Here is a 21,383-nt window from a genome sequence, read left to right on the forward strand (position 1 = left end):
AATGGGGCCTAACTAGAGCAAGATATAGCTGAAGAACCACACCAGGTGTCTTGTTACTAACGCTGCGATTAATAAATCCAAGTGTCCGATTTGCCTTATTACGAACATTTATGCATTGATCCTTTTGTTTTAAATTCTTACTAATCATAACTCCCAGATCCCTTTCGCAATCCGACTTCGCAATCACAACACCATCTAGCTCGTATCTTGTAACTCTATCATCCTTACCTAACCTCAGAACTTTACATTTATCAGCATTAAACTGCATCTGCCAATCCTTTGACCATTTCAAAACCCTATCTAGATCAACTTGAAGTGATAGTGAGTCCTCCTCCGAATTAATTTCCCTACCGATTTTCGTATCATCGGCAAATTTGCAAATGTTGCTACTCAAACCTGAATCTAAATCATTTATATATATTATAAACAACAGAGGTCCCAGGACAGAGCCTTGAGGCACTCCACTTACAACATATTTCCACTCTGACTTGATTCCATTTATACTAACTCTCTGTTAGTATAAATGACCTCCAACTGGGTCAGTATTACAAAGGCCTCGGCTGTTATTTATTTATTTATTTATATAACTACAAGTTATATTGGGTTTCTGATCAACCCGTCCTCTTAAAACTAACGTCACTTTTGGCTGGTATGCGCGGCACTATGGCCAAATTTGGACGTAATTTGAGATGGAATCTACTCACAAAAGTGACGCACTGTTCCGTTTTCTGTTTGAGTAGTCCGGCTTACTCGGCAAGCTTAGAAGAGGATTCTTTCCATTAACATTTTTCATAACGTTTTGAAACTGAGAATTTCCTGCCCACCTAACCTATCAGAGGACCCTTAACTTATTGTTGTTGAAAAAAAAAAATCCCAAATTTATTTTCATTTTTTTTTCATTTTCAAATTACGTCCATATTCGGCCATACGGGTAAACGGCCAAAAGCGACGCTATTTTTAAGAGGACAGGTGACAAGGAGTACATAGAACTATGTGTTTACATTCTTGTAAAGCTACTAGTACGCTTAGCACTTCGGGCAGGTCCTTAATCTAACAGATAATATTAAGTAGGTAATTTCTAGGAAAATTTATAGGCTAATCTATCAAAATCTATAACAATTTAAACATTTATAGTGTTAATCCTTCGAAGATTTGTGGTAGTGACAGTTGAACAAGTTCTGGCATGATTGTTGTTGCTGTCTTGAACTTTATACAAAGCGGAAAATCATTGATGTGTTTTTGAAGTGAAGTTTCCATATTAGGACACAGTAGGCCAGATGGAGCCACAACAGAGACTCGTACAGTTGAATATTCAATGTTGTTCGTTTAAGTCAATGATTCGTTTAACTATTCTTAAGGATTGTTTTCATATTAACTGTGAGTCCCAGATGTTTAATGGCTGGTACATCATAACTCCTAGGTAATATTGACTTAAATTTACCAGAGGGCCACCATTTGTCCATAGTGCCCTCTACGGCAACAGGAAGCCGGCGGCTTGTCAAAGGTTCCCCTACGGTTCATGAGGAGTTTGTCTATCTGTATTTTGAGCGCGCAAACTGCTGCATTATGAAATTAAAGGTAGTTTAATATGTACACGGTGTCTTGTAGCTAAGGTAAAGGTGGCATATAATGTTTAGCAACAAGTCGCCCTAGATTGTTTAGTGTTAACGACTAGGGCGATGGAGTGGTCATATCAGGATAACAATTGTGCAGATAAATGAGGAAGATAATTGCAGACGAGGAGTCACAATAACGGGGGCTGAAATATGTTGACCAAACCACACGCTAGAAAGTGAAGGGACGACTAGATAATTGTTTATCTAATAGATGGAAGATGTTAATTGTTTGCATCTTGTTTACTCTGCGATGTAAAATGAATTCACCTGTAAATGGTCATTTTTAACTATGTAATCACTAGGCTTCTAACGTTGGTTTAGTGCTCATGGACCATATACTGTACTTAAGAGGTTTTAAACATGTTATTTATATAATTTAGGCCAATAGACAGCTAAATAAATTAATAATACACAGTACTTTTAACTAAGGTTAGCTAAAGGTTTGTTTTAGTGGAAGACCCTAATAAGGTAATGTGTTTCTATGTAACTTTAAAAGAACATTGATGTTTAACCATAGCCTCATGAGTCCAAGACAAAAACGTATTCCGTTAGGCTATTGCAGTCTTAACAGTCTTGCCTACTCGCTATTGTTGTTACAATCTGTAATTAATCTCCATTGCAATTACACCTTTTCCAGTGATTGGTTCCAGTGTTCTTGAAATTCATAATTATATTTTGCTACTCGATTGTATTTGAAATGAACTGTTTATACTTACCCTGGGGCTACATAGCCTTCCCGGTTTGGTGCATTCTTTTGATAATTACTTACTTATACTTGCCCTTAATATATGTAAAAAATATTTTTTCAGGAGTGTGGCACGTGTGGACAAGTGTTGGATCAGAGGAGTCAAGGTAAAGTGCTTATTTAACAACTAGTTCTGGGGAGGAGCGGGTGGAACTAGATGGGCGCAGTCAACTTCACATTCTTGTTACACTTACACTGGTTTGTGCCTCGGAGAGGCTGCAGGATCCAGTAAGTTCAGTAGAACTTTGGTTTCAACTCCTTTTGACCATGTCGTAGCTCAGTCGATTACGGCAGCGTCTGGGATGCTCTCGGACGCAGGTTCGAATCCTCGTCCCGGCCCTTGTGGATTAGTACACTCTTGTTAGCAGGCTGAGAGCTTTTCTTTCCCATAGATTTATTTATAGAAGAGTTAGCAATAAGTCGGCTCGGTTTAGTAACGTATTGTTTTTAGGCCCCATTTATATTACTCAGTTCAGTTTTGATCGCCATGCTAAAGAATGGACATAATTCACTAGAACACGTCAGTTAGGATGACAAAGTTAATCCCGCAAATTAGAAAGCTTCCGTATGAAGAGATGTTGGAAAAACCTTAACGTGACATGATTGAAGTGTACAAGTGGATGAATGGGCATAACAAGGGAGTTATTGATAAGGCTTTAAATGAAGATAAGTTTAGATTTAGGAAATACCTGGGTAAATAATGGTTTGGTAACTGGGTTGTGGAATTGTGGAACAAATTACTGGATTATGTGCAGACGACGAGTCACAATAACGTGGCTGAAGTATGTTGACCAGACCACACACTAGAAGGTGAAGGGACTACGACGTTTCGGTCCGTCCTGGACCATTCTCAAGTCTATTGTGGATCACTGCTGGATCATAATAGGCATAGGAATCTTTGATTGTTTGAAGCTTAGGTTAGACGTATATGAATGTGTGGGTGGATATAAATAGGTGCCACGTGCAGGACAATAGGCCATCTGCAGTTTCTTGACTTACGTTCTACTAGTTTACACTCAGAACGCGACTCTCCAATCAGCTTACATCTGTATCCTCAATTGCTGCTAGGTGATCAAGGGCGAACATTTAACCTTGAATGTTTAATCCAAATCAAATGATGGTGTAGCGAGTAAATCTTATACTCGCTCCATTATCTCATTATCATAATAGCATAACTAATTAGCACTAACTACACAAGCTACAATCCTATCGGTATTTACAGGTAACGGTTTTTCCACCTTCCTATCTTATTGTGAAGTGTAGTCACCGTACATAAGCCAGCGATTTGAGAATAGCGAACAGTACAATTTCGAGTCAAGAATGTAGCACTCAGAGTAGGCAGTTCTAATCGTCTCCAAGACGCTACAGCTTCGAAACAGAACAGGCAGCAGACTAGGACCGCATCCAGCTGCCACGCTCTCCCACATAGAGCTCCGCGACTCCGGCCACACTCAGCTCTCTGCTCTGCTCCAAGCTCCGTCTCAACGTCTACGACACTGCTGTATTCAGGACTAAATAAATATGAAACTCAATAATCACTGTGTACCTAATCTACCCAACAAGCTCGGGTAGATTAGGTAGGTCGAAGGTCGGCCATCTTGGCGCGCAGTTTGAACGCTCCTGGCTGGACTTTTTTTCCACACCTCGCCTGGAGCTCGTCTTTGAATTCAGATGGGTTTTGGGCCAGTGTGTGCTCACTGCAGCTACCCAGGGGCTCACAGCACCGGGGGAGGCCGGAGCCTCCCTAATGGACACCTCCACGAGCAGGGACGCCATGTACGTTGACAGCAAGTCCCAGAGAGGAAAACGTCTGCTGGAAAATGAGTCGGCTGATGCTGCCCCAGAGCGAGATGCTAAGAGAATGCCTTCTCCTTCAGAAGACCTTTCTCATTCCTCGGTACTGGTACTGGTGGTACCTCATTCCTCGTTTGTGGTTGTCCAATCTCAATCTCTCAATCAGCCTATCGCTTTTTCTCGCCTCCAGGTTTCCCCTGGTCGGGCCTCTTCACAAGTAAGAACTAGCAGACGCTCTTGCCTGTCACAGTCACCAACTGTGACTGTGACGAAAACTGCAGGAGCGTTTGGACAAAATGTGACACACCGCCGCTTTCAGTAATTGGCATATTTTCGATATAAAAAGTCGGAATTTCAAACTGCGATTACGTGCAGAGAGCCAGAATTTGGCTCCCAAAATATGGCTCAGGTATTGGACTTGGGATGTTTGGGATATTTTGAAAACTGCAGGGGGGTTTGGACAAAATGTGACCCACCGCGGCTTTCAGTAATTGGCATATTTTCGATATAAAAAGTCGGAATTTTAAACTGCAAATACATGCAGAGAGCCAGAATTTAACTCCAAAATATGGCTCAGGTATTAGATTTGAAATGTTTGGGATATTTTGAAAACTGCAGGGGCGTTTGAACAAAATGTGACACACCGCCGCTTTCAGTAATTGGCATATTTTCTGTATAAAAAGTCGGAATTTCAAACAGCGAATACGTGCAGAGAGCCAGAATTGGGCTCCAAAATATGGCTCAGGTATCGGATTTGGGATGATTGGGATATTTAGAAAACTGCAGGGGGGTTTGGGCAAAATGTGACCCCACAGCCGCTTTCAGTAATTGGCATATTTTTGATATAAAAAGTCGGAATTTCAAACTGCGAATAGGTGCAGAGAGCCAGAATTTGGCTCCAAAATATGGGTCAGGTATCGGATTTGGGATGTTTGGGATATTTTGAAAACTGCAGGAGCGTTTGGACAAAATGTGACCCACCGCCGCTTTCAGTAATTGGTATATTTTCGGTATAAAAAGTCGGAATTTCAAACTGCGAATAGGTGCAGAAAGCCAGAATTTGGCTACAAGATATGGCTCAGGTATTGGATTTGGGATGTTTGGGATATAGTGAAAACTGCAGGGGGGTTTGGGCAAAATGTGACCCACCGCCGCTTTCAGTAATTGGCATATTTTCGATATAAAAAGACGAAATTTTAAACTGCAAATACAAGCAGAGAGCCAGAATTTAACTCCAAAATATGGCTCAGGTATTGGATTTGAAATGTTTGGGATATTTTGAAAACTGCAGGGGCGTTTGAACAAAATGTGACACACCGCCGCTTTCAGTAATTGGCATATTTTCGGTATTAAAAGTAGGAATTTCAAAAAGCGAATACGTGCAGAGAGCCAGAATTGGGCTCCAAAATATGGCTCAGGTACCGGATTTGGGATATTTTGAAAACTGCAGGAGCGTTTGGACAAAATGTGACCCACTGCCGCTTTGAGTAATTGGCATATTTTCGGTATAAAAAGTCGGAATTTCAAACTGCGAATAGGTGCAGAAAGCCAGAATTTGGCTCCCAAAATATGGCTCAGGTATCGGATTTGGGATGATTGGGATATTTAGAAAACTGCAGAGGGTTTGGGCAAAATGTGACCCCACAGCCGCTTTCAGTAATTGGCATATTTTAGATATAAAAAGTCGGAATTTCAAACTGCGAATAGTTGCAGAGAGGCAGAAATTGGCTCCAAAATATGGGTCTTGTATCGGATTTGGGATGTTTGGGATATTTTGAAAACTGCAGGGGGGTTTGGGCAAAATGTGACCCACCGCCGCTCTCAGTAATTGGCATATTTTCGATATAAAAAGTCGGAATTTCAAACTGCGAATAGGTGAAGAGAGCCAGAATTTGGCTCCCAAAATATGGCTCAGGTATCGGATTTGGGATGTTTGGGATATTTTGAAAACTGCAGGGGGGTTTGGGCAAAATGTGACCCACCGCCGCTTTTAGTAATTGGCATATTTTCGGTATAAAAAGTCGGAATTTCAAACTGCGAATAGGTGAAGAGAGCCAGAATTTGGCTCCCAAAATATGGCTCAGGTATCGGATTTGGGATGTTTGGGATATTTTGAAAACTGCAGGGGGGCTTGGGCAAAATTTGACCCACCGCCGCTTTCAGTAATTGGCATATTTTCGATATAAAAAGTCGGAATTTTAAACTGCAAATACATGCAGAGAGCCAGAATTTAACATCAAAATATGGCTCAGGTATTGGATTTTAAATGTTTGGGATATTTTGAAAACTGCAGGGGCGTTTGGACAAAATGTGACACACCGCCGCTTTCAGTAATTGGCATATTTTCGGTATAAAAAGTCGGAATTTCAAACAGCGAATACGAGCAGAGAGCCAGAATTGGGGTACAAAATATGGCTCAGGTATCGGATTTGGGATGATTGGGATATTTAGAAAACTGCAGAGGAGTTTGGACAAAATGTGACCCACCGACGCTTTCAGTAATTGGCATATTTTCGGTATAAAAAGTCGGAATTTAAAACTGCGAATAGGTACAGAAAGCCAGAATTTGGCTCCCAAAATATGGCTCAGGTATTGGATTTAGGATGTTTGGGATATTTTGAAAACTGCAGGGGCGTTTGGACAAAATGTGACCCACCGCCGATTTCAGTAATTGGCATATTTTCGGCATAAAAAGTCGGAATTTCAAACTGCGAATACGTGCAGAGAGCCAGAATTTGGCTCCAAGATATGGCTCAGGTATCGGATTTGGGATGTTTGGGATATTTTGAAAACCGCAGGGGGGTTTGGGCAAAATGTGACCCACCGCCGCTTTCAGTAATTGGCATATTTTCGGTATAAAAAGTCGGAATTTCAAACTGCGAATAGGTGAAGAGAGCCAGAATTTGGCTCCCAAAATATGGCTCAGGTATCGGATTTGGGATGTTTGGGATATTTTGAAAACTACAGGGGGGCTTGGGCAAAATTTGACCCACCGCCGCTTTCAGTAATTGGCATATTTTCGATATAAAAAGTCGGAATTTTAAACTGCAAATACATGCAGAGAGCCAGAATTTAACTCCAAAATATGGCTCAGGTATTGGATTTGAAATGTTTGGGATATTTTGAAAACTGCAGGGGCGTTTGGACAAAATGTGACACACCGCCGCTTTCAGTAATTGGCATATTTTCTGTATAAAAAGTCGGAATTTCAAACAGCGAATACGTGCAGAGAGCCAGAATTGGGCTCCAAAATATGGCTCAGGTATCGGATTTGGGATGATTGGGATATTTAGAAAACTGCAGGGGGGTTTGGGCAAAATGTGACCCAACAGCCGCTTTCAGTAATTGGCATATTTTAGATATAAAAAGTCGGAATTTCACACTGCGAATAGGTGCAGAGAGCCAGAATTTGGATTCCAAAATATGGGTCAGGTATCGGATTTGGGATGTTTGGGATATTTTGAAAACTGCAGGAGCGTTTGGACAAAATGTGACCCACCGCCGCTTTCAGTAATTGGCATATTTTCAGTATAAAAAGTCGGAATTTCAAATTGCGAATAGGTGCAGAAAGCCAGAATTTGGCTCCCAAAATATGGCTCGGGTTTTGGATTTGGGATGTTTGGGATATTTTGAAAACTGCAGGGGCGTTTGGACAAAATGTGACCCACCGCCGCTTTCAGTAATTAGCATATTTTCGGTATAAAAATTCGGAATTTTAAACTGCGAATAGGTGCAGAAAGCCAAAATTTGGCTCCCAAAATATGGCTCAGGTATCGGATTTGGGATGTTTGGGATATTTTGAAAACTGCAGGGGGGTTTGGGCAAAATGTGACCCACCGCCGCTTTCAGTAATTAGCATATATTCGATATAAAAAGTCGGAATTTTAAACTGCAAATACATGCAGAGAGCCAGAATTTAACTCCAAAATATGGCTCAGGTATTGGATTTGAAATGTTTGGAATATTTTGAAAACTGCAGGGGCGTTTGGAGAAAATGTGACACACCGCCGCTTTCAGTAATTGGCATATTTTTGGTATAAAAAGTAGGAATTTGAAACTGCGAATAGGTGAAGAGAGCCAGAATTTGGCTCCCAAAATATGGCTCAGGTTTCGGATTTGGGATGTTTGGGATATTTTGAAAACTGCAGGGGGGTTTGGGCAAAATGTGACCCACCGCCGCTCTCAGTAATTGGCATATTTTCGATATAAAAAGTCGGAATTTTAAACTTCGAATAGGTGCAGAAAGCGAGAATTTGGCTTCCAAAATATGGCTCAGGTATTGGATTTGGGATGTTTGGGATATTTTGAAAACTGCAGGGGCATTTGGACAAAATGTTACCCACGGCTGCTTTCAGTAACTGGCATATTTTCGGTATAAAAAGTCGGAATTTCAAACTGCGAATACGTGCAGAGAGCCAGAATTTGGCTCCAAGATATGGCTCAGGTATCGGATTTGGGATGTTTGGGATATTTTGAAAACTGCAGGGGGGTTTGGGCAAAATGTGACCCACCGCCGCTTTCATTAATTGGCATATTTTCGGTATAAAAAGTCGGAATTTCAAACTGCGAATAGGTGAAGAGAGCCAGAATTTAGCTCCCAAAATATGGCTCAGGTATCGGATTTGGGATGTTTGGGATATTTTGAAAACTGCAAGGGGGCTTGGGCAAAATTTGACCCACCGCCGCTTTCAGTAACTGGCATATTTTCAGTATAAAAAGTCGGAATTTCAAACAGCGAATACCTGCAGAGAGCCAGAATTGGGCTCCAAAATATGGCTCAGGTATCGGATTTGGGATGATTGGGATATTTAGAAAACTGCAGAGGGGTTTGGGCAAAATGTGACCCCACAGCCGCTTTCAGTAATTGGCATATTTTAGATATAAAAAGTCGGAATTTCAAACTGCGAATAGGTGCAGAAAGCCAGAATTTGGCTTCCAAAATATGGCTCAGGTATTGGATTTGGGATGTTTGGAATATTTTGAAAACTGCAGGGGCGTTTGGACAAAATGTGACCCACCGCCGCTTTAAGTAATTGGCATATTTTCGGTATAAAAAGTCGGAATTTCAAACTGCGAATAGGTGAAGAGAGCCAGAATTTGGCGCCCAAAATATGGCTCAGGTATCGGATTTGGGATGTTTGGGATATTTTGAAAACTGCAGGGGGGCTTGGGCAAAATGTGACCCACCGCCGCTTTCAGTAATTGGCATATTTTCGATATAAAAAGTCGGAATTTTAAACTGCAAATACATGCAGAGAGCCAGAATTTAACTCCAAAATATGGCTCAGGTATTGGATTTGAAATGTTTGGGATATTTTGAAAACTGCAGGGGCGTTTGGACAAAATGTGACCCACCGCTGCTTTCAGTAATTGGCATTTTTCGGTATAAAAAGTCGGAATTTCAAACTGCGAATAGGTGCAGAGAGCCAGAATTTGGCTCCCAAAATATGGCTCAGGTATTGGATTTGGGATGTTTGGGATATTTTGAAAACTGCAGGGGCGTTTGGACAAAATGTGACCCACCGCCGCTTTCAGTAATTGGCATATTTTCGGTATAAAAAGTCGGAATTTCAAACAGCGAATACGTGCAGAGAGCCAGAATTGGGCTCCAAAATATGGCTCAGGTATCGGATTTGGGATGATTGGGATATTTAGAAAACTGCAGGGGGGTTTGGGCAAAATGTGACCCTACAGCCGCTTTCAGTAATTGGCATATTTTAGATATAAAAAGTCGGAATTTCAAACTGCGAATAGGTGCAGAGAACCAGAATTTGGCTCCAAAATATGGGTCAGGTATCGGATTTGGGATGTTTGGGATATTTTGAAAACTGCAGGGGCGTTTGGACAAAAAGTGACACACCGCCGCTTTCAGTAATTGGCATATTTTCGGTATAAAAAGTCGGAATTTCAAACTGCGAATAGGTGCAGAAAGCCAGAATTTGGCTACAAAAATATGGCTCAGGTATTGGATTTGGGATGTTTGGGATATTTTGAAAACTGCAGGGGCGTTTGGACAAAATGTGACCCACCGCCGCTTTCAGTAATTGGCATATTTTCGGTATAAAAAGTCGGAATTTCAAACTGCGAATAGATGAAGAGAGCCAGAATTTGGCGCCCAAAATATGGGTCAGGTATCGGATTTGGGATGTTTGGGATATTTTGAAATTTGCAGGGGGGCTTGGGCAAAATGTGACCCACCGCCGCTTTCAGTAATTGGCATATTTTCGATATAAAAAGTCGGAATTTCAAACTGCGAATAGGTGAAGAGAGCCAGAATTTGGCTCCCAAAATATGGCTCAGGTATCGGATTTGGGATGTTTGGGATATTTTGAAAACTGCAGGGGGGTTTGGGCAAAATGTGACCCACCGCCGCTTTTAGTAATTGGCATATTTTCGGTATAAAAAGTCGGAATTTCAAACTGCGAATAGGTGAAGAGAGCCAGAATTTGGCTCCCAAAATATGGCTCAGGTATCGGATTTGGGATGTTTGGGATATTTTGAAAACTGCAGGGGGGCTTGGGCAAAATTTGACCCACCGCCGCTTTCAGTAATTGGCATATTTTCGATATAAAAAGTCGGAATTTTAAACTGCAAATACATGCAGAGAGCCAGAATTTAACATCAAAATATGGCTCAGGTATTGGATTTTAAATGTTTGGGATATTTTGAAAACTGCAGGGGCGTTTGGACAAAATGTGACACACCGCCGCTTTCAGTAATTGGCATATTTTCGGTATAAAAAGTCGGAATTTCAAACAGCGAATACGAGCAGAGAGCCAGAATTGGGGTACAAAATATGGCTCAGGTATCGGATTTGGGATGATTGGGATATTTAGAAAACTGCAGAGGAGTTTGGACAAAATGTGACCCACCGACGCTTTCAGTAATTGGCATATTTTCGGTATAAAAAGTCGGAATTTAAAACTGCGAATAGGTACAGAAAGCCAGAATTTGGCTCCCAAAATATGGCTCAGGTATTGGATTTAGGATGTTTGGGATATTTTGAAAACTGCAGGGGCGTTTGGACAAAATGTGACCCACCGCCGATTTCAGTAATTGGCATATTTTCGGCATAAAAAGTCGGAATTTCAAACTGCGAATACGTGCAGAGAGCCAGAATTTGGCTCCAAGATATGGCTCAGGTATCGGATTTGGGATGTTTGGGATATTTTGAAAACCGCAGGGGGGTTTGGGCAAAATGTGACCCACCGCCGCTTTCAGTAATTGGCATATTTTCGGTATAAAAAGTCGGAATTTCAAACTGCGAATAGGTGAAGAGAGCCAGAATTTGGCTCCCAAAATATGGCTCAGGTATCGGATTTGGGATGTTTGGGATATTTTGAAAACTACAGGGGGGCTTGGGCAAAATTTGACCCACCGCCGCTTTCAGTAATTGGCATATTTTCGATATAAAAAGTCGGAATTTTAAACTGCAAATACATGCAGAGAGCCAGAATTTAACTCCAAAATATGGCTCAGGTATTGGATTTGAAATGTTTGGGATATTTTGAAAACTGCAGGGGCGTTTGGACAAAATGTGACACACCGCCGCTTTCAGTAATTGGCATATTTTCTGTATAAAAAGTCGGAATTTCAAACAGCGAATACGTGCAGAGAGCCAGAATTGGGCTCCAAAATATGGCTCAGGTATCGGATTTGGGATGATTGGGATATTTAGAAAACTGCAGGGGGGTTTGGGCAAAATGTGACCCAACAGCCGCTTTCAGTAATTGGCATATTTTAGATATAAAAAGTCGGAATTTCACACTGCGAATAGGTGCAGAGAGCCAGAATTTGGATTCCAAAATATGGGTCAGGTATCGGATTTGGGATGTTTGGGATATTTTGAAAACTGCAGGAGCGTTTGGACAAAATGTGACCCACCGCCGCTTTCAGTAATTGGCATATTTTCAGTATAAAAAGTCGGAATTTCAAATTGCGAATAGGTGCAGAAAGCCAGAATTTGGCTCCCAAAATATGGCTCGGGTTTTGGATTTGGGATGTTTGGGATATTTTGAAAACTGCAGGGGCGTTTGGACAAAATGTGACCCACCGCCGCTTTCAGTAATTAGCATATTTTCGGTATAAAAATTCGGAATTTTAAACTGCGAATAGGTGCAGAAAGCCAAAATTTGGCTCCCAAAATATGGCTCGGGTATCGGATTTGGGATGTTTGGGATATTTTGAAAACTGCAGGGGGGTTTGGGCAAAATGTGACCCACCGCCGCTTTCAGTAATTAGCATATATTCGATATAAAAAGTCGGAATTTTAAACTGCAAATACATGCAGAGAGCCAGAATTTAACTCCAAAATATGGCTCAGGTATTGGATTTGAAATGTTTGGAATATTTTGAAAACTGCAGGGGCGTTTGGAGAAAATGTGACACACCGCCGCTTTCAGTAATTGGCATATTTTTGGTATAAAAAGTAGGAATTTGAAACTGCGAATAGGTGAAGAGAGCCAGAATTTGGCTCCCAAAATATGGCTCAGGTATCGGATTTGGGATGTTTGGGATATTTTGAAAACTGCAGGGGGGTTTGGGCAAAATGTGACCCACCGCCGCTCTCAGTAATTGGCATATTTTCGATATAAAAAGTCGGAATTTTAAACTTCGAATAGGTGCAGAAAGCGAGAATTTGGCTTCCAAAATATGGCTCAGGTATTGGATTTGGGATGTTTGGGATATTTTGAAAACTGCAGGGGCATTTGGACAAAATGTTACCCACGGCTGCTTTCAGTAACTGGCATATTTTCGGTATAAAAAGTCGGAATTTCAAACTGCGAATACGTGCAGAGAGCCAGAATTTGGCTCCAAGATATGGCTCAGGTATCGGATTTGGGATGTTTGGGATATTTTGAAAACTGCAGGGGGGTTTGGGCAAAATGTGACCCACCGCCGCTTTCATTAATTGGCATATTTTCGGTATAAAAAGTCGGAATTTCAAACTGCGAATAGGTGAAGAGAGCCAGAATTTAGCTCCCAAAATATGGCTCAGGTATCGGATTTGGGATGTTTGGGATATTTTGAAAACTGCAAGGGGGCTTGGGCAAAATTTGACCCACCGCCGCTTTCAGTAACTGGCATATTTTCAGTATAAAAAGTCGGAATTTCAAACAGCGAATACCTGCAGAGAGCCAGAATTGGGCTCCAAAATATGGCTCAGGTATCGGATTTGGGATGATTGGGATATTTAGAAAACTGCAGAGGGGTTTGGGCAAAATGTGACCCCACAGCCGCTTTCAGTAATTGGCATATTTTAGATATAAAAAGTCGGAATTTCAAACTGCGAATAGGTGCAGAAAGCCAGAATTTGGCTTCCAAAATATGGCTCAGGTATTGGATTTGGGATGTTTGGAATATTTTGAAAACTGCAGGGGCGTTTGGACAAAATGTGACCCACCGCCGCTTTAAGTAATTGGCATATTTTCGGTATAAAAAGTCGGAATTTCAAACTGCGAATAGGTGAAGAGAGCCAGAATTTGGCGCCCAAAATATGGCTCAGGTATCGGATTTGGGATGTTTGGGATATTTTGAAAACTGCAGGGGGGCTTGGACAAAATGTGACCCACCGCCGCTTTCAGTAATTGGCATATTTTCGATATAAAAAGTCGGAATTTTAAACTGCAAATACATGCAGAGAGCCAGAATTTAACTCCAAAATATGGCTCAGGTATTGGATTTGAAATGTTTGGGATATTTTGAAAACTGCAGGGGCGTTTGGACAAAATGTGACCCACCGCTGCTTTCAGTAATTGGCATTTTTCGGTATAAAAAGTCGGAATTTCAAACTGCGAATAGGTGCAGAGAGCCAGAATTTGGCTCCCAAAATATGGCTCAGGTATTGGATTTGGGATGTTTGGGATATTTTGAAAACTGCAGGGGCGTTTGGACAAAATGTGACCCACCGCCGCTTTCAGTAATTGGCATATTTTCGGTATAAAAAGTCGGAATTTCAAACAGCGAATACGTGCAGAGAGCCAGAATTGGGCTCCAAAATATGGCTCAGGTATCGGATTTGGGATGATTGGGATATTTAGAAAACTGCAGGGGGGTTTGGGCAAAATGTGACCCTACAGCCGCTTTCAGTAATTGGCATATTTTAGATATAAAAAGTCGGAATTTCAAACTGCGAATAGGTGCAGAGAACCAGAATTTGGCTCCAAAATATGGGTCAGGTATCGGATTTGGGATGTTTGGGATATTTTGAAAACTGCAGGGGCGTTTGGACAAAAAGTGACACACCGCCGCTTTCAGTAATTGGCATATTTTCGGTATAAAAAGTCGGAATTTCAAACTGCGAATAGGTGCAGAAAGCCAGAATTTGGCTACAAAAATATGGCTCAGGTATTGGATTTGGGATGTTTGGGATATTTTGAAAACTGCAGGGGCGTTTGGACAAAATGTGACCCACCGCCGCTTTCAGTAATTGGCATATTTTCGGTATAAAAAGTCGGAATTTCAAACTGCGAATAGATGAAGAGAGCCAGAATTTGGCGCCCAAAATATGGGTCAGGTATCGGATTTGGGATGTTTGGGATATTTTGAAATTTGCAGGGGGGCTTGGGCAAAATGTGACCCACCGCCGCTTTCAGTAATTGGCATATTTTCGATATAAAAAGTCGGAATTTTAAACTGCAAATACATGCAGAGAGCCAGAATTTAACTCCAAAATATGGCTCAGGTATTGGATTTGAAATGTTTGGGATATTTTGAAAACTGCAGGGGCGTTTGGACAAAATGCGACACACCGCCGGTTTCAGTAATTGGCATAATTTCGGTATAAAAAGTCGGAATTTCAAACAGCGAATACGTGCAGAGAGCCAGAATTGGGCTCCAAAATATGGCTCAGGTATCGTATTTGGGATGATTGGGATATTTAGAAAACTGCAGGGGGGTTTGGGCAAAATGTGACCCCACAGCCGCTTTCAGTAATTGGCATATTTTAGATATAAAAAGTCGGAATTTCAAACTGCGAATAGGTGCAGAGAGCCAGAATTTGGCTCCAAAATATGGGTCAGGTATCAGATTTGGGATGTTTGGGATATTTTGAAAACTGCAGGAGCGTTTGGACAAAATGTGACCCACCGCCGCTTTCAGTAATTGGCATATTTTCGGTATAAAAAGTCGGAATTTCAAACTGCGAATAGGTGCAGAAAGCCAGAATTTGGCTCCAAGATATGGCTCAGGTATTGGATTTGGGATGATTGGGATATTTAGAAAACTGCAGGGGGGTTTGGACAAAATGTGACACACCGCCGCTTTAAGTAATTGGCATATTTTCGGTATAAAAACTCGGAATTTCAAACTGCGATTACGTGCAGAGAGCCAGAACTTGGCTCCCCAAAAATGGCTCAGGTATCGGATTTGGGATGTTTTGGATATTTTGAAAACTGCAGGGGGGTTTGGGCAAAATGTGACCCATCGCCGCTTTCAGTAATTGGCATATTGTCGGTATAAAAAGTAGGAATTTCAAACTGCGAATAGGTGAAGAGAGCCAAAATTTAGCTCCCAAAATATGGCTCAGGTATCGGATTTGGGATGTTTGGAATATTTTGAAAACTGCAGGGGGGCTTGGGCAAAATGTGACCCACCGCCGCTTTCAGTAATTGGCATATTTTCGATATAAAAAGTCGGAATTTTAAACTGCGAATAGGTGCAGAAAGCCAGAATTTGGCTCCCAAAATATGGCTCAGGTATTGGATTTGGGATGTTTGGGATATTTTGAAAACTGCAGGGGCGTTTGGACAAAATGTTACCCACCGCTGCTTTCAGTAACTGGCATATTTTCGGTATAAAAAGTCGGAATTTCAAAAAGCGAATACGTGCAGAGAGCCAGAATTGGGCTCCAAAATATGGCTCAGGTATCGGATTTGAGATGTTTGGGATTTTTGAAAACTGCAGGGGGGTTTGGGCAAAATGTGACCCACCGCCGCTTTCAGTAATTGGCATATTTTCGATATAAAAAGTCGGAATTTTAAACTGCAAATACATGCAGAGAGCCAGAATTTAACTCCAAAATATGGCTCAGGTATTGGATTTGAAATGTTTGGGATATTTTGAAAACTGCAGGGGCGTTTGGACAAAATGCGACACACCGCCGTTTTCAGTAATTGGCATAATTTCGGTATAAAAAGTCGGAATTTCAAACAGCGAATACGTGCAGAGAGCCAGAATTGGGCTCCAAAATATGGCTCAGGTATCGTATTTGGGATGATTGGGATATTTAGAAAACTGCAGGGGGGTTTGGGCAAAATGTGACCCCACAGCCGCTTTCAGTTATTGGCATATTTTAGATATAAAAAGTCGGAATTTCAAACTGCGAATAGGTGCAGAGAGCCAGAATTTGGCTCCAAAATATGGGTCAGGTATCAGATTTGGGATGTTTGGGATATTTTGAAAACTGCAGGAGCGTTTGGACAAAATGTGACCCACCGCCGCTTTCAGTAATTGGCATATTTTCGGTATAAAAAGTCGGAATTTCAAACTGCGAATAGGTACAGAAAGCCAGAATTTGGCTCCAAGATATGGCTCAGGTATTGGATTTGGGATGATTGGGATATTTAGAAAACTGCAGGGGGGTTTGGGCAAAATGTGACCCACCGCCGCTATCAGTAATTGGCATATTTTCGGTATAAAAAGTCGGAATTTCAAACAGCGAATACGTGCAGAGAGCCAGAATTGGGCTCCAAAATATGGCTCAGGTATCGTATTTGGGATGATTGGGATATTTAGAAAACTGCAGAGGGTTTGGGCAAAATGTGACCCCACAGCCGCTTTCAGTAATTGGCATATTTTAGATATAAAAAATGGGAATTTCAAACTGCGAATAGGTGCAGAGAGAAAGAATTTGGCTCCAAAATATGGGTCAGGTATCGGATTTGGGATGTTTGGGATATTTTGAAAACTGCAGGACCGTTTGGACAAAATGTGACTCACCGCCGCTTTCAGTAATTGGCATATTTTCGGTATAAAAAGTCGGAATTTCAAACTGCGAATAGGTGCAGAGCCAGAATTTAGCTCCAAAATATTGGTCAGGTATCGGATTTGGGATGTTTGTGATATTTTGAAAACTGCAGGAGCGTATGGACAAAATGTGACCCACCGCCGCTCTCAGTAATTGGCCAATTTTCGGTATAAAAAGTCGGAATTTCAAACTGCGAATAGGTGCAGAAAGCCAGAATTTGGCTTCCAAAATATGGCTCAGGTATTGTATTTGGGATGTTTGGGATATTTTTAAAACTGCAGGGGCGTTTGGACAAAATGTGACACACCGCCGCTTTAAGTAATTGGCATATTTTCGGTATAAAAACTCGGAATTTCAAACTGCGATTACGTGCAGAGAGCCAGAACTTGGCTCCCCAAAAATGGCTCAGGTATCGGATTTGGGATGTTTTGGATATTTTGAAAACTGCAGGGGGGTTTGGGCAAAATGTGACCCATCGCCGCATTCAGTAATTGGCATATTGTCGGTATAAAAAGTAGGAATTTCAAGCTGCGAATAGGTGAAGAGAGCCAGAATTTAGCTCCCAAAATATGGCTCAGGTATCGGATTTGGGATGTTTGGAATATTTTGAAAACTGCAGGGGGGCTTGGGCAAAATGTGACCCACCGCCGCTTTCAGTAATTGGCATATTTTCGATATAAAAAGTCGGAATTTTAAACTGCGAATAGGTGCAGAAAGCCAGAATTTGGCTCCCAAAATATGGCTCAGGTATTGGATTTGGGATGTTTGGGATATTTTGAAAACTGCAGGGGCGTTTGGACAAAATGTTACCCACCGCTGCTTTCAGTAACTGGCATATTTTCGGTATAAAAAGTCGGAATTTCAAACAGCGAATACGTGCAGAGAGCCAGAATTGGGCTCCAAAATATGGCTCAGGTATCGGATTTGAGATGTTTGGGATTTTTGAAAACTGCAGGGGGGTTTGGGCAAAATGTGACCCACCGCCGCTTTCAGTAATTGGCATATTTTCGATACAAAAAGTCGGAATATCAAACTGCGAATACGTGCAGAGAGCCAGAATCTGGCTCCAAGATATGGCTCAGGTATCGGATTTGGGATGTTTGGGATTTTTGAAAACTGCAGGGGGGTTTGGGCAAAATGTGACCCACCGCCGCTTTCAGTAATTGGCATATTTTCGATATAAAAAGTCGGAATTTTAAACTGCAAATACACGCAGAGAGCCAGAATTTAACTCCAAAATATGGCTCAGGTATTGGATTTGAAATGTTTGGGATATTTTGAAAACTGCAGGGGCGTTTAGACAAAATGTGACCCACCGCCGCTTTCAGTAATTGGCGTATTTCGGTATAAAAAGTCGGAATTTCAAACTGCGAATAGGTGAAGAGAGCCAGAATTTGGCTCCCAAAATATGGCTCAGGTATCGGATTTGGGATGTTTGGGATATTTTGAAAACTGCAGGACCGTTTGGACAAAATGTGACTCACCGCGGCTTTCAGTAATTGCATATTTTCGGTATAAAAAGTAGGAATTTCAAACTGCGAATAGGTGCAGAAAGCCAGAATTTGGCTCCCAAAATATGGCTCAGGTATTGGATTTGTGATGTTTGGGATATTTTGAAAACTGCAGGGCGTTTGGACAAAATGTGACCCACCGCCGCTTTCAGTAATTGGCGTATTTCGGTATAAAAAATCGGAATTTTAAACTGCAAATACATGTAGAGAGCCAGAATTTAACTCCAAAATATGGTTCAGGTATTGGATTTGAAATGTTTTGGATATTTTGAAAACTGCAGGGGCGTTTGGACAAAATGTGACCCACCGCCGCTTTCAGTAATTGGCATATTTTCGGTATAAAAAGTCGGAATTTCAAACAGCGAATACGAGCAGAGAGCCAGAATTGGGGTACAAAATATGGCTCAGGTATCGGATTTGGGATGATTGGGATATTTAGAAAACTGCAGAGGAGTTTGGACAAAATGTGACCCACCGACGCTTTCAGTAATTGGCATATTTTCGGTATAAAAAGTCGGAATTTCAAACTGCGAATAGGTACAGAAAGCCAGAATTTGGCTCCCAAAATATGGCTCAGGTATTGGATTTAGGATGTTTGGGATATTTTGAAAACTGCAGGGGCGTTTGGACAAAATGTGACCCACCGCCGATTTCAGTAATTGGCATATTTTCGGCATAAAAAGTCGGAATTTCAAACTGCGAATACGTGCAGAGAGCCAGAATTTGGCTCCAAGATATGGCTCAGGTATCGGATTTGGGATGTTTGGGATATTTTGAAAACCGCAGGGGGGTTTGGGCAAAATGTGACCCACCGCCGCTTTCAGTAATTGGCATATTTCGGTGTAAAAAATAGGAATTTTAAACTGCAAATACATTCAGAGAGCCAGAATTTAACTCCAAAATATGGTTCAGGTATTGGATTTGAAATGTTTTGGATATTTTGAAAACTGCAGGGGCGTTTGGACAAAATGTGACCCTCCGCCGCTTTCAGTAATTGGCATATTTTCGGTATAAAAAGTCGGAATTTCAAACTGCGAATAGGTGCAGAGAGCCAGAATTTGGCTCCCAAAATATTGCTCAGGTATTGGATTTGGGATGTTTGGGATATTTTGAAAACTGCAGGGGCGTTTGGACAAAATGTGACACACCGCCGCTTTCAGTAATTGGCATATTTTAGGTATAAAAAGTCGGAATTTCAAACAGCGAATACGTGCAGAGAGCCAGAATTGGGCTCCAAAATATGGCTCGGGTATCGGATTTGGGATGATTGGGATATTCAAAAAACTGCAGAGGGTTTGGGCAAAATGTGACCCCACAGCCGCTTTCAGTAATTGGTATATTTTAGATATAAAAAGTAGGAATTTCAAACAGCGAATACGTGCAGAGAGCCAGAACTGGGCTCCAAAATATGGCTCAGGTATCGGATTTGGGATGATTGGGATATTTAGAAAACTGCAGAGGGTTTGGGCAAAATGTGACCCCACAGCCGCTTTCAGTAATTGGCATATTTTAGATATAAAAAATGGGAATTTCAAACTGCGAATAGGTGCAGAGAGCCAGAATTTAACTCCAAAATATGGCTCAGGTATTGGATTTGGGATGATTGGGATATTTAGAAAACTGCAGGGGGGTTTGGGCAAAATGTGACCCACCGCCACTTTCAGTAATTGGGATATTTTCGATATAAAAAGTCGGAATTTTAAACTGCAAATACATGCAGAGAGCCAGAATTTAACTCCAAAATATGGCTCAGGTATTGGATTTGAAATGTTTTGGATATTTTGAAAACTGCAGGGGCGTTTGGACAAATTGTGACACACCGCCGCTTTCAGTAATTTGCATAATTTCGGTATAAAAAGTCGGAATTTCAAACAGCGAATACGTGCAGAGAGCCAGAATTGGGCTCCAAAATATGGCTCAGGTATCGGATTTGGGATGATTGGGATATTTAGAAAACTGCAGGGGGGTTTGGGCAAAATGTGACCCCACAGCCGCTTTCAGTAATTGGCATATTTTAGATATAAAAATTCGGAATTTCTAACTGTGAATAGGTGCAGAGAGCCAGAATTTGGCTCCAAAATATGGGTCAGGTATCGGATTTGGGATGTTTGGTATATTTTGAAAACTGCAGGAGCGTTTGGACAAAATGTGACCCACCGCCGCTTTCAGTAATTGGCATATTGTCGGTATAAAAAGTCGGAATTTCAAACTGCGAATAGGTGCAGAAAGCCAGAATTTGGCTCCAAGATATGGCTCAGGTATTGGATTTGGAATGTTTGGGATATTTTGAAAACTGCAGGGGGGGTTTGGGCAAAATGTGACCCACCGCCGCTTTCAGTAATTGGCATATTTTCGATATAAAAAGTCGGAATTTTAAACTGCAAATACATGCAGAGAGCCAGAATCTAACTCCAAAATATGGCTCAGGTATTGGATTTGAAATGTTTGGGATATTTTGAAAACTGCAGGGGTATTTGGACAAAATGTGACACACCGCCGCTTTCAGTAACTGGCATATTTTAGGTATAAAAAATCGGAATTTCAAACAGCGAATACGTGCAGAGAGCCAGAATTGGGCTCCAAAATATGGGTCAGGTATCGGATTTGGGATGATTGGGATATTTAGAAAACTGCAGAGGGTTTGGGCAAAATGTGACCCCACAGCCGGTTTCAGTAATTGGCACATTTTAGATATAAAAAGTAGGAATTTCAAACTGCGAATAGGTGCAGAGAGCCAGAATTTGGCTCCA

At 41.4% G+C, this 21,383-nt stretch overlaps 1 protein-coding gene across 1 annotated transcript in view; it reads left to right on the forward strand.

Moving 5' to 3' along the window:
* The window catches only part of LOC123751417 (baculoviral IAP repeat-containing protein 2-like), a 229,286-nt gene that overhangs the window by 71,669 nt on the left and 136,234 nt on the right, over positions 1 to 21,383 (forward strand). Inside the window, exon 6 of the mRNA XM_069332187.1 lies at positions 2,426 to 2,468. Within this exon, the coding sequence (XP_069188288.1) occupies positions 2,426 to 2,468 (43 nt within the window). The remainder of the gene's footprint in view (positions 1 to 2,425; positions 2,469 to 21,383) is intronic.

Source organism: Procambarus clarkii, chromosome 27 (genome assembly GCF_040958095.1).
Source record: "Procambarus clarkii isolate CNS0578487 chromosome 27, FALCON_Pclarkii_2.0, whole genome shotgun sequence".
Taxonomy (NCBI): domain Eukaryota; kingdom Metazoa; phylum Arthropoda; class Malacostraca; order Decapoda; family Cambaridae; genus Procambarus; species Procambarus clarkii.